At 34.2% G+C, this 14,728-nt stretch overlaps 1 protein-coding gene across 5 annotated transcripts in view; it reads left to right on the forward strand.

Moving 5' to 3' along the window:
- Positions 1-14,728, forward strand: part of Commd10 (COMM domain containing 10) — a 172,867-nt gene that overhangs the window by 15,519 nt on the left and 142,620 nt on the right. For 3 of the 5 annotated variants that reach the window (XR_010041153.1, XM_013156237.3, XM_003473187.5), the window contains exon 5: positions 5,037-5,147. The exons of the other annotated variants lie outside the window; for them this stretch is intronic. Coding sequence is in view for 2 of the 3 variants with exons in the window: in XM_013156237.3 (XP_013011691.1) it covers positions 5,037-5,147 (111 nt within the window). In the remaining variant the exon portion in view is untranslated. The remainder of the gene's footprint in view (positions 1-5,036; positions 5,148-14,728) is intronic. 5 annotated transcript variants of the gene reach the window in all.

Consider the following 14,728-nt stretch of genomic DNA (forward strand, 5'->3'; position numbering starts at 1 on the left):
TGGATGTCCATATAGTGGCTTCCTTACCTTCATCAGTTCTTCACTTAAGGTAACCTTTGTCAGTGAATCTTTCCTTGGTCACTCTAGTTAGAAGTACCCTTGTCCGTTTTACTTTCTTATCTCATTCTGCTCTGTAATAATTATCATTGTCAGTCTGCTCTGTATTTTACCTTATACTTTCTATTGACTGTCACTGTATAAGCTCTGCAAGGCATTTTTGTCTGTTTCGTTCACTACTGTGTTTTCACTTCTTTACTGGCTGGTAGAAGACAGTGGATTCTCAATAAATAGTTGTTACATGAACTATATCCCTGCTTTATAGATTTTGAAGTTTAGTCTTTTTGATTTTCTGATGAAAAATAATATTTTTCATTAATTGATGGAGAAAAAAAGTAAAGGGAGGAGAGTATGAATTATATTTTGTATTTCTTATTTTTGTTTTTGGCTGTATTTTAAGGTTTTTTGTGCTTCATTTATTTTATTCTCTAGAATTTTGCTGGAAAACTAAAGTCTAGTCATTTACAAATTTTCTTCTTTAAAAGGGAGACTAGAAAATATTAATTTAGCTTTAAACAAATGGAAATTCTCTAGGAATAAAGTATGATGAATTTAGCTGTTGATGCAGCAATCAATTGAAAGAGCTTCAGATCTAAGAGACCCTTAATCAGTCTTATTTGAAAGAGAAATGTGTTCCCTACTTCATAAGTAATTGACTGAAACCAGAACCATTAACAAATTGAATAAAGATTTTGCTAATGCCAAGTAACTGTGCTGTTAGCAAAATTACTCTTATTATGTCATAGTATTCAAAGATGCACACTTGCTAAATAGAGTTGATGCACTTTTTCAGAGTGTTGCCAATTGTGGGCGCATTAGATGAATGACATTTCACTGCCCTCAAACTTGTCCTACTATCTTCATATATTCTTGGCTTATAGAGATGGCAAGCAATTTAGAAGATTTATTAATGCTTCCTCTGAACTCCTTACAACTTGGTTAGGAAGACCAATCTCAGGATTAGGTTCATTGGCCAAGTCTGCAGGTCAAGAAGTATTCTTTGTCATCTAGCAGTGAGGTGAGGCTGACTTTTGTGGAGTCTAAACCTGAAGGTAAGGCTTGAGTGTACCTAAATTGTGTAACAAAGCTGTTCTGCTTCTTTATATGATCTGATGTGGCAGCATCATTAAAAGCACAGTGTACTGAAAGGAAAACACTGGCCTAGTCGTTTCTGGACTTTGGTAGAGGGTAGTGAATACTGGTGACTCCTGCAGACTGTTTCCTGGGTGCAGAATACTTTGTGAACGTGTTCAGTCACTGGATGCTGGGTAACTTGACCATAAATTCAGGGGGTTGCTCGCGTTGTGTAATGCATTGCATTTATGCAACACAGATACCATGTTGTTTACCAGTTACCTCTGAGGTCTGGTTCTGTTTGTTGTCACAGTAAATGCGTCTTCTTTTGTGAGGAAAGCAGTGATGTGCTTCTTGCCTCCCATTGTTGCCATGGACTAGAAGATGGCAAAGAGGGTGACTGGTTTCAGATAGCTAAAAGTTCTCTCTCTTTTCATCTATGCACTGCTTGTTACAACTTTTAGTACATTGTATCTTTTAAAAAGTGTTTTAAAATTATATTTTCCATAAAGTGTAGTCTTTTAAATTGGCTCATGAGTTTTATAATGTATACTCCTAATTTCTCATAATACTCATCAGTATTAACCAAGATCCAAAAGTTTTTTTTGACCTTCTAAAGTTTTCTCATGACCTTTTTCAGTTCTTTTTTCCTCTAACCTGCTCTGAAGCTACCAGTGATCTGCTTTCAGGCACCATCAGTGGCATTTTGTATAAATGAAATCCTGTGAATATACTTTGTGTCTGTTTCTTCTTCTATATAATTTTAAGGTTTATCCATTGTTTTGCATGTTCTTGTAGTTCTTTTTATTGTAGAATAGTATTCTATTTTATAGAAACAACACAATCTGTTTACCCACTCACCAGTTAATGGACATCTAGGCTATTGCTAGGTATGGGCTGGATTATTGGGTAGGTGTAGGTTTATGTTTATAAAAATTTACTTCTTTTCCTAAGTGGTTATACCCTTTTATGCCAATCTGTAGTTGCTCTATATTCTGGCAAGACTTGATACTGTCAGTCTTTTTCTTTTTAACCATTCTAATAGGTAGATTGTGGTATATTATAATTTTCATTTTTTACTAAGGATGCTGAATGTTTATGTTTACTAGCTGCTTGTGTAGCTTTTGTGGGTTATCTGTTCAAATTTTTAAATATTTTTCTATAGATTTCTTGGTCTTACTATTGAGTAATAAGAATTCTTTATATATTTTGGTTGTAAATCTTTGTCAAACCCAGTGGTGGTACAGTGGATTAACACTGGTGCTTATACAGTGCCCCAGAGTACTAGATTATTGGTCTTGGAGAATTTTAAGAAACCAAATGAGATGACAGGGTGGATTAGATAGATTACAAATAGCTCAGTTACAAGATTATTTTATGCTAATCTGAGAAGAGATGGATAATGAGGATCTGAATTAGGGTCATTAATTTTGGAAATTATTTGAAAAATATTTAGCTGTACTCTGGGAGGCTAAGGCAGGGAGGTTACAGATTGGATCTCAAATACATAATTGTGTAATATAAATATGCTTTTAGGAGGAGTGTTTACCTGAAAATGAATGGTACGAAGAGATATAGTTACTAGATTTGACACCCAAATCACAATTTTAAAGAAAAAATTGGTAAAGTAGTTCTTAACAAGCTGAAAAATTTTGCTCTTGCAAATGATCCTGCGAAGAAGACAAGTCAGGCTATTGACCAGAAGAAATATTCACAAACTACATATCTGGCAAAAGAAAGGTTAAGTCACAGATATATTTGTGTATATGTATACATATACTTATATACATTACATTCAAATTGTAGAAAAATTATATATTGTAGAAAAAAATTAGATGATCAAAATATCCTCTATTTATAATGCTTTGAAGTTTCAAAAATACTTTGATTATGCATTTTTTGTTTTGATGCTACCAGTAACTCAGAAAGTGAGTTAGTTATTTTGTACACGAGGAAACTGACATTTTGAAAGGTCACAGTGTAGCTAGGAACACATACAGTGAGTGACAGCTGAAGTACAAATAATAATCTTTTAATTCTTGCTTATTTATTTATTGTAGTTCTGGAGTTTAAACCAGGGTATCTGCACAGAGCTAAATTTCTAGCTCAATTTTATTTTTTATTTTGAGACAAGAGTTTTGTTTAGCTGCCCAGTCTGTGGTGGAATCTTTAATTTTCCTGCTGCAGCCTCTCAGAGTGCTAAGGTTATAGGCATGTGTCAGCACAGTGCTAGCTCTAGTTCCTCTACACCAGCTTTACTGTGTTTAAGCATACATTAATACATGGCAAGACCTGACTGCAATGAGCCATGTTTTAATTTATTTACTTAATATTTATCTTCATAAATTAAATTCAGTGCCTGAGTTCAGGGATAGGATCAATTAAATAAGCTCAGTACAAGTCCATGTGAATACCTATAAGGTGTTTCCAGTTAAGACAATGTGTCAAAATATTTCTCATTAATGACAGTGGGAATTACATGTTGGTGCATCTGGTGCCTGTGACTGTTGAAAATAGTGGCTTCTGATATCAGAGATTGTGTTTACTGTAATCAGTGTTAAAGATCAGTGCATTTAGGACCCTTAACATGCACCATTAAATTGATTTTTCCCTTACTAGAAATTATGGATTGTGTCCCCCTTTTACTCGTAACCTCTGAAAGTGCCATGAATAGCTAAACTGTATCTTTATTTTCTCATCACATCCTCTCTCACATAGATGATACTTTCATTGCTCTTTTCTGCTTGGCTTTGAGTCACTGCTGTTAGTGTAGCTGTTGAACAGTCTTTCAAGTTAAGTGATTAGTATTCTGGTCAAGTAACAATCATTGTGAGGTTGGCACTCTTACCAGTTTAGCTAAGGTAGTTTTGCTAAATCCATGATTAGGGTCTTGTTTTCAGAGGTGTATAACAATTGCATTTCTTAAAACTTCCCTTAATATTGATAATGTGCAATTTATTGGAATTCAGCCTCTGAGACTGGAGGAACCAATAATGAAGATCCATAAAGGCACAGTTGTGCTGCTTAATATTTTAAAAAGATAAGAAACTGCCATAGTCTTTCTTTTGTATTTTTGTCTTACCTTATTAGATTGTGCTATTGTGTTAATAAGTTCAAAGGAAGTGTAATTAGTTTTCATCACAACTGGGAATTGATTAAGGTGCTTCAGAAAGTATGATAATGATGTATTGGGTATCACTTGCTATCTAGTAGTTACCAATTTGTCCGACTTTATTTCTCTCTTACTGTTTATAAAGGCGCGAGCCTCTTACTGTCTGGCACTTGAGTTTCTCTCTGAGGGAAAGAGTGGAAGGTGAGGAGAGAAAGATTTCTATCTAATATAAAGGTGCAAAGTTTTTTTTAAGATTATGGGATGTCAATAAAGTACTTTTGCTAATATAGTATATGCTATATGCTATTTATTAGCTGAAATTTTTAACCACTTAAAAATATTAGTTTTTAAAAATCCTATTTTTAGCTGGGTGTGATAGATCACATTTGTAATTCCAGCACTCAGGAAGCTGAGGTAGGGGAACTGATGTGCATTTAAGGCAAGCCTGTACTACATAGTGAGACCCTGTCTCAAATCCCCCTCCCCCTCACCAAAATTCTGTTTTTAAAATCACTGGCTCTTTCTGTGTACTTCATTGCTGAGGGTTTTTATTTTTAGATAGAGTACTTAATGATCACTTTTACTGTTGAATTTGACAAGCATGGCAAAAGGCCAATCTACTGAACTCAAGAGGAAAATTTACAGCGTGCAAGTTAAAGGAGCCCTGACATTGACTTTGCATGAAGTCTAGGCTACCTGTGTTCAGTCTTGCTAAGTAGAAATTTGCTTAAAGTTGACGCTTGTTCCTCTGTACAGTGTGATTCCAATCTTCGCTTGTCTTTTATATACAAAGCTGGAGACAGTTGGATGGCAGCTTAACCTTCAAATGGCTCACTCTGCTCAAGCAAAACTAAAATCTCCTCAAGTCGTGTTACAACTAGGAGTGAACAGTGAAGATTCAAAGGTAAGAAATGATGTTAAAATGAAATGATATACTTCAGTAGCTCTTATACTTTGTTTTGAGACAGGGTCTTGCTGTGTAGTTCAAGGTGGTCTTCAACTCACAGTGATTCTTGTGCCTCAGCCTCTGGTCTTACACTTTTATTGAGACCAGAGTATTTGCTCTGTGGATTTAACATTTAAATATATATTAGAATTAAGTAAAGATTAATTAATTGACAGATCTTTATGACCAGTTTTGATGTCACTGTTATTTATCTGAAGAAAAAGCTGATCTTGTACCTTTTTAATAAGGACATTTCATGTCTTGATTTCTGCAAAGGAAAACTTTGGTGATGACCATATAAAATTATGATTTTAATGTTGTAGATATTTGTGAATATCCACTGCTGTTTTGTGTGTTAAGCTGCATACAGGTGGTAGGACTGTTGTTTGTTGTCTGTGATGCTGTCTAGAATTGTGTTTGTTTGTGTGTAGTGTTGTGTGTGCATATGTTTAAATTCCAGCTTTTGCAGGACAGAATTTGAGATTAGTTTTCACATGGTGATTTCCTTTTTGGTACTAATTTTGCAGCAACATGATTCTCAAAGATTCAAGACATATTATGGAATAGTTTTTCTTACTATGGCACATATACTAATATATATTTCAGACGTAATGAGAACTACTTATCATATTTTATACTTCAATTGATTTTTTTAAGAGATGAAGGGGAGAATGAGTTTTCTCCTATACTGAAGAATATTTATCTCATTTTAGGACAAATAAAATATAGTTGAGAATGAGGTACTATAGAAGATCTAAGAAAGGAAATATTGGTTGAATGTGATCAGGGAATAATGGCATTTATAATGGATATTCATGGATGGAAATTACTAAATCATGTATGTTTGTCTTTTTAAAGAACTAGGGTCTGTGGCTATCCTAAATCATGTGATTATAAAATCTTATGGAATTTAGGTCTTTACTGGTTTATTAGTGTTTCAAAATCATTTCATTTCACACATTTTCACTGGAAGATAATAGTAACTCAGTGGTTAAGAGTTGCACTGATTGGTATATTATGTAACCATACAAATTAGTAGTGATGTAATCTTGGGCGTGGCACTTAGTCTTTCTGGGTCTCAGTTTCTTGTTTGTAAAGTGGAAGTAATAGTATCAATCTCATAGATTTTTGTGAAGACTAAATACTTAGTACATATAAAGTGCTTAGTCCAGTGCTTGCTATTATGGTAAGTGTTTGCTGAGTGCTGGCTGCTGCTATCATCATCAGTAAAACTTTTGGGAACTTAACTAAATAAATAGACCCTTTGTTTTAGACCAATGTTTTCACTAAATTTATATCCTAATAGATAATTTTTCCTTTTCGTTTTCTTTATCTCTTTTTTTGATTGTGTTTTTATATTTATGCTTGTTAGAAGTTGAGGGAAAAATAGTTTGGATAGTCCTGTTTTTCCCATAAAGCAGAGAAAATATTCCTTTGGCCTTAGGATGAATGGTGTGGACAAATCACTGATCATGTGGGACTTTTTCCTGAGTGAAAATACATACATAAATACTCCTGTAACTGTATGTCTTGTCTGTTGTATTTCATATGAATATTGTATTTTTTACTTAATTAAGTTTATTGGTACAGTTTAGGTGTATCATCATAGGGAATTTGTACCTGTACATGATACACCTTCATTTGTGTTTTTCTCCTCCCATTTGCCATGTCCTCTTCCCCGCCTTATTTACAAAGCTTTGTTTCCATTTTATCTTTCTCTTTCCATTTTTCTTTTCCCTTTCTGTCTTTTCTTCTCCTCCTCCCTTGTTCCTCTTTCCTGTTGAACAGTTTCTTCCCATTTCACCATATCTCTTATGCAGCTTGGTTCTTATTTATCTTATTTACATTTTCAATTTCTCTCCAGTGAGGCAATGCGGTATTTACACATGTATGCCCAATTTATTTCACTAAGAATATGGTCTCAGGTTCTATCCATTTAGCAATAAATGTCTGAAGTTTATCTTTATGGCAGAGTAGTACTCCGTTATATTTAAAAATCTTTTTTTATCCATGAATACTATATTCTGAGGAATCAGGAGCAGTTTGGTTGTAAGTTGAAAAGATACTATTTTGATCATATTTTGAACACACTTTAAGCATCACAACTTGAACAGTACTTGACTTTTGTAATGTCAAGTCTATTCAGCTCTTTTATTGCAGTTTCAAAATTTGCCTGTGTATTTCTTGTAGTTTTAGGTAGTGGAAATGAATAATTCTAGTAAAACAGTCATGTTTTACATTCCTGTTATTCAGGAAGCTAATACATATATGAAATTTGATTCATTTGACATAAGTGCTAGAGTACATTTATGTTTTTATCCATTAGTGTTTTAAATTAGGGATTGATATTGTTATATATACATAGACCGTTAACCTTATAACTTGCAGAGCTAGACCACTGTTTTCATTAACAGACAAAGGAAGAGGAGCCGCAATCCCAAATGTAAAGGATGTGCCTTTCTCTTGTACGCAGGCTTAAGTGACTTCTTCTGTGATGGCGCTGTGTGGATTTGGTCCCCATTTCCTGTATCTCTAAACAATTATCAAAGTAAAATGTAGAAAACCACTGTTAAGGTGGACAGAAACATGCCCTCTCCCAGTGGTACTTTGGGCCCTGTCTGTGAAGGGAATAGGTAATTACTGTGCCCTTTTTCCTCAGCATACTGCTGCCTGGAATTGTTACTTTTTTGTTTATATTCTCCTGTTTTTATGATCTAGTGCTCTATCCTTTTCACTTTACTTTATTAATAAGGCCCATAAGCTAGTTTTCCCCCCAAATGATAGCTGTGTTCTGAAATACAGATTCAAAATCTATTGATGAGTTGGAATGTTAAGTAAAAGGAGTGTGTTTTTAAAACTAAGTTTGTTAAAGGGAGAGCTTTTATGAAAAGAAAGATTGGTTTATAAGCTAAGTCCCATAAAGTACCAACTTGTTATACTTAGGAAAAAGAAAATTGTTTTTACCATGAGGTAAAATTCTTTTAAATTTGTATTTTGTAGAGTAGTTATCCCACATGTTTACAAACATTAAAAAACTTCTAAGAGGATTAGACATAAATTTTGAGACTGGTTTGGTGGTTTTAATTTGGAGCCGTTGAACTAAAAACTCAGGGTACTTTACTATAGTTTCTAGGAGTTCGTTTGCTTTTTCATTGCCAGAATACACATGAAAAATGTGTTCTGTGTAAAGTTGAAATTTTATCACACTAGATAACATTGTTTGACTGTGGTCTCCTTTCTCTTAGAACTTTTTTTCCTCAAGGCTTTCCTGTTTTGCTACTAATTTTATCACAAGAACCTGGGGGATTATAGTTTCCTACAGTATTTTGGTATATATTCTGGTTGTTTCAATTCATTATCTTGGTGTTGTGTACTGCCTTTTGCAAAGGAAAATTATTTTTCTGTTCCACAGATACTTCAAAATGAGTTTTCTGAGGATTTTTGTTCTGTTTTTGATTTATTTCATTAGGGGGCAGTAGAGCACTTTGCTTAGTCCAATCTTTTCTGGCGTTCACAATGTTATTTAAAATAACAGTCAAAATAATTGTGAAGTCAGTAGTTGTGGGAAATGCTAAGTGTTTACATTTCTATTTTGTATGTAACAATAGAGTTCCTTTGTTTCCATTAACAAAATTAATGCCTATTAATCAGATACATATAGAACAAATAAATGAAATCATTATGATTCAGTTTTTGTGAACTTATGATTATTTGCCAAAATAAAATTTATTAAAAGGCCTTATACTATACACTGTTGGCTTTTAAAATACATTCTATCATTTATATTTATTTTTTATTAGAGAAGGAATAAAATAATCCCCAAGATAATTGAGTGACTCTACCAGGTTATAGTTTAACTATTTCCAGGTCATTTATAGTCATTTATTTATTTATTTATTTATTTTCATATTTGGAGAGTGGCAATGTCATATGTACCAATGTTAGTAATTTTGAATGACATCAATGATTTAACTTTGAATATTCCCAAAACACTAAAATAATTACATTTTGCTTAGTCTAACTACACTTTTCCTGTCAATTTTTTATTCAAGCCAGTCATATTTTAAAATAGGAATAAGAAACATTTTGTGTATTTTTAAAAGAAAGAATCTGGGATATCACTCTTCTTTTGCAACAACTAGAATGAAAGTACCTTGATTTAAAAAAAAATTCTTCATAATTTCACTGGATCTTACTTAGATGCTGCTTTATAGATAGATAATCATGATTTTAAGTGAACTAGAATTGTTTAATATTAGTTTCTCAAGTAGAGATCTTCATTCTTACTCATAGTGATAAAAAGGAAAGAGACCATTTAAATCTGTTTACTGTGTACTATGGTATGATATTACCTTCCTTGATACTTAAAATATCTCTTCCATGCATGAAATACTAATTTTATCTTATTGATAGAAAGATAGAAGTATTGATCTTAATTTTCTTAAGTAATAAAACTAGTAAACTAGGATTTGAAATCAGATGATTTCATTTCAACAATAGTGCTGTTGCAACAAATACTGGAAGAAACAGCACTGAGGAGGTTAGGGAGGCAGTTTACTACACCACTGGCTTCTGATCAGGGTCTCTCCCAAAGAGCCAGCGCCCGCTGGCAGGGCTTGAGGACTTTTAAAGGGAAGAGGAGCACGGAGGTACACAGACAGACTTGCTGCAGAAGATTGGAGAGCTGGGTGACATCATGGGTTACTTACGGAGTTTCAGCATTTCATGATTACATAGTAAGGCTATCTGTTATGCAGAGCCTGGGTTGTACAAAGGAAGGAATGAGCCGTTACATCCCGTGTTACATTGTAGGGCCATCAGTTACACAAGGGCAACAGAGAGGGGTTTACAACAAAGGAAGAAGCTTCTGTTATGGGCCTGTGGGACATGTTTGCTTGTCTTAATGAGCATCCTGGGCAGGCTTTTATTTAATTTTTTTTTTATTTTAAAAAAAGATTAAAATAAAAGAGGACATAACAAAACATGTCAGAACAGAACAATTTAAGCAACATAGTGTTTCACCACAATACAACCTGACATAACAGTAGCTACCATAGTGTCTCTTTCCTTGAAATATTTGAGTATAACTTCATACACTATAGTATCAAACATAACAAGACAGTGTAAAACCATTCAAGAGAATGAAAGTATTATAGGGTATTCAGAACCAACTAACAGAAAACGCACAGTGGTTACTATATTATCTCCTTGTCCAGAAAAAAATTTTGTTTATACTATCAAATCTAATAAAATCCAATAAGATACAACATGATAAAACCGATGGAGACAAGAACAAAAGCTTGGTGGAACTTCAAAACAAGATAATATTAAATCAGCACTAGCTATTATAATGTCTTGTTTTCTTCAAATTAGCTGTTCATACAATCACAGACAATAAAATCAAACAACCCAGAATAAAACCATTCCAACTAATCAATTAAAACATTATAAGGCTTCAAAGCAATATAAGGGGAATCATGATTACCACATACTTGTATGTATTCTTACTATTTCTTACTCTAGGGAAACTATTTGGTATTTATGCATGTGACTTTGATTTATTTCGCTTATGAGTATGTTATCAAGCTGCGTCCATTTATTTATAAATATCTCAATGAGATCATTCTTTATAGCTGAGTAGTATTCCATTTTATAAAAATACCACATCTTTTATCCATTCCTCAGTTGATGGGCACTTCGGTTGTTTCCAAGATCTGGCTATTACATATTGTGCTGCTATAAACATTGGTGCATGTATATCACTGTGGTATGATGTTTTCAGTTCTCCTGGGAATATGCATAGAAGTGGAGTAGCTGGAACAAATGGGACTTCCAATCCCAGCTTTTTGAGAAATCTCCAGACTGACCTCTACAGTGGTTGCACCTACCAACTCCTACCAACAGTGCAGTTCCTTTTTCCCCACAGCCTCTCCAGCATTTATTGTTGGTAGTTTTCTTGATCCTGGCCATTCATTCAGGAGTGAGATGGAATCTCAGTGTGGTTTTAATTTGCTTTTCTTTAATGAGTAGTGATAATGAACATTTTTTCATGTATTTATCTGCCATTTGTATTTCTTCATCTGAGAACTGTGTCTTCATTTCAGATGCCTATTTTTGGATTGGATCTTTGAATTTTGGAGGTCTGATTTTTTTTAATTCTTTATGTGTTTTAGACAGAAGTCCTTTGTCTGAGAGACAGTTCACTAAGATTTTTTTTTCCCAGTTTGTGAGTTTTCTTTTCACTATGCTGGAGATTTCTTTTGACGTGCAGAAACTTTTTAATAAGATATGATCCCAGTTACTGATTCTGGGAAGTATATCTGGTGAGGTTTGATTCCTGTTCATGTATTGTCTACCTACCCCTATGTCTTCAAGGTTTTTACCCAATTTGTCTTCCAATAGATTTAGTGTTTCTGTTTTAATATTCAGATCTTTGATCCATTTAGATTTTAATTTAGTACATCATCATGTACTAAACTAGGCATGGGTCTAGTTTTAGTTTTTGGCAAATGGAGAGCCAGTTTTTCCAACACCATTTATTAAAGAGACTGTCCTTCCAGTGAACATGATTGGCCCCTTTATCAAAGGATAAGGTGGTTGAGTGTGTTTGTAGTTGTGGTTGTATCTTCTAATCTATTCCATTGATCTTCAGCTCTGTTTTCATTCCTTTCCCATGTTGATTTTATTACTTCAAGTCAAGGATTGTGATACCTCCTGCCTTGCCTTTGCTGCTTAGAACTGTCTTTGCTATTGTAGGTCTCTTCTGTTTCCAGATGAATTTTAGGAATGATTTCTCTAGATCTATGAGGTATGTTGATGGTATTTTTATTGGGATTGCATTGAATCTGTATAAGAGTTTTGAGAGAACGGCCATTTTACAATATTTATTCTTCCTATCCATGAGCAAGGAATATCTTTCCATTTTCTGAGATCCTCTTCAATTTCTTTTTTCAGTGCCTTATATTTTTCCCTATATAGATCTTTCACTTCTTTCATGAGAGTAATTCCTAAATATTTCATTTTTTTGGTTGCTAGTGTAAAGGGTGTGGCTTCTCTTATTTCTCTTCTGTGATTTTGTTGTTAGTTTATAGGAATGCTATTGATTTTTGAGTATTGATTTTGTATCCAGCTACATTGCTGAATTTATTATATCTACGAGTCTTTCAGTGGAGTTTTGAGGGTCTTTTATGAAGAGTATCATGTCATCTGCAAATAATGATAGCTTCCTCTTTTCCTATCTTTACCCCTTTTATTTCTAGCTCTTGTCTAATTGCTCTGGCTAGTATTTCCAGTAGTTGTATTAAATAAATAGCACCGATAAGGGACATCCTTGTTTTGTGCCTGATTTTAAGGTAAAAGCCTTCAGTTTTTGGCCATTTAATATGATACAGGCTGTTGGTTTGTCATAGATGGCCTTTATTATATTGAGGTAAAGACCATCTATTCCAATTTTCTGTGAAGTTCTTATCATGAATGAATATTGGACCTTATCAAAAGCTTTTTCTGCATCTATAGAAATGATCATGTGATTCTTTCTTTTGGCTTTATTGATGTGGTGGATTACATTTATTGATTTATATTTGTTGAACCATCCCATCCCTGCATGCCTGGGATGAATACCACTTGGTCATGGTGTATAATCTTCTTGATGATTTGCTGCATCCTATTTGCCTATATTTTATTGAGGATTTTTGCATCTGTGTTCATTAGGGAGATTGGCCTGTAATTCTTTTTTTAGTTGGGTCTTTCTCAGGTTTTGGTACTAGAGTAATATTTGCTTCCAAGGATTGCTTCTTTTTTGATTTCATTTGAGGTGTATCAGCATTAAGTCTTCTTTGTATTTCTTGTAGAATTCCGCAGTGAATTCATCTGGGCCTAGGCTCTTCTTTGTAGGTAAGGACTTAATTACATTTTCAATTTCATTCATAGAAAATGGGTTATTCAGCAGTTTTACATCCTCTTGATCTAGCTTTGGTACTTCACATGTTTCTAGGAATCTGTCTATTTCTTCTGTGTTATCAAACCTTTGAGAGTAGAGGTTTTTAAAATAGGTGTTGATGATCTTCTATATTTGTACGGAGTCTGTAGTGATTTCACCTTTTTCATTTCTTGCATGAATTTGAGCTTTTTCTTCCCTTTTTTAAACAAGATTGGCTAGGGGCTTATCAACTTTATTTATTCTTTCAAAGAACCAACTCCTTGATTCATTGATTCTTTGGATTGTTTTCTTAGTGTCTATTGCATTAATTTCTGCTCTTATTTTTGTAATTTCCTCCCTTCTTTTGGCTTTGGGCTTGAGTTGCTCTTCTTTTTCTAGCTGTTTGAGGTGTAGCATCAGGTTATTTATTTATATTCGTTCTGTTTTCCTGATGTCAGAATACAGTGTAATAAATTTTTCTCTGAGGACAGCTTTCATAGTATCCCACAGATTCCGGTAAGTTGTATTTGTATTTCGTTTGCTTGTAGATATTGTTTAATTTCTTCTTTAATTTCCCTTGTGACCCACTGATTGCTCAAGAGTGTGTTATTTAGTTTCCATGTGTTTGTGGTATTTTTGCAGTATTTTTTGTCATTAATTTCTAGTTTCATGGGGCTATGACCCAATAACGTGCATGGGATAATTTCAACTCTTTTGCATTTATTTAAATACGTTCTGTGAGCTAATATATGGTCTATTTTAGAGAATCACCCATGTACTGCTGAGAAGAATGTGTATTCTGATGTTGTTGGATGGACCATTCTGTATATGTCTATCAAGTCCATTTGTTCAGAGGTGTGATTGAGTTCTGTTATTTCTTCGCTGATTTTCTGTTCGGTTGATCTGTCCCTTGGTGTCAATAGTATGTTAAGGTCTCCTGTTATAATTGTGCTATTGCTAATTTGGTTTTTCATTTCTTTTAATACTTGCCTTATATAACTGGTGCTCTGGAATTTGGTGCATATAAATTTAAGATTGTTATCTCTTCTTCTTGAAGTTTTCCCCTTACCCACTAATGAGAGGCGTTCTAGTTCTTCAGTACTAACAGACTGACTGACTGGAGCATCCCTAGGGCTTCACTTTATCCAAAGGTCCTACCCAACTACATCCTTTCCCTATCTTTGGGTCTGATTGGAGCTGTTAGTATCAAGCAGGGGCCTCCATTCCTGGCCTTGCAAGGGGGACACCAAGAGGTCTGGAGGGCTCACTTTCCTTTTAGGAGCCTGGACAGGATCCCTGCTTTCATGCTATGCCTCAGCCGGTGACCTAAATGTTTGACACAGTCTTTCCAGTCAGGGAGCCAAGAAATGTTGCAGAAAACAGGCCAAACATGGGAGGAAGTTTGTTTTACCAGTTAGGCTTCTGACCAGGATCCCTCCCAAAGAGCCAGTGTGCCACCTGGCTTTTCAGGACCATACTTTTGATAAACTGTGTTCTCATTTTTGCTCATTCCCAGTGTTTCCATTTTCCTGATATTATTGATTTCAAGTTTCAGGTTGTTGAAAGAGATACTTTATGTGATGCTGATCTTTGTTAATCTGTTGAGATTTGTCCTAGGGAA

The sequence above is a fragment of the Cavia porcellus genome, unplaced genomic scaffold (assembly GCF_034190915.1).
Source record: "Cavia porcellus strain 051 isolate PalLab524CR breed Dunkin Hartley unplaced genomic scaffold, mCavPor4.1 scaffold_19, whole genome shotgun sequence".
NCBI lineage: Eukaryota > Metazoa > Chordata > Mammalia > Rodentia > Caviidae > Cavia > Cavia porcellus.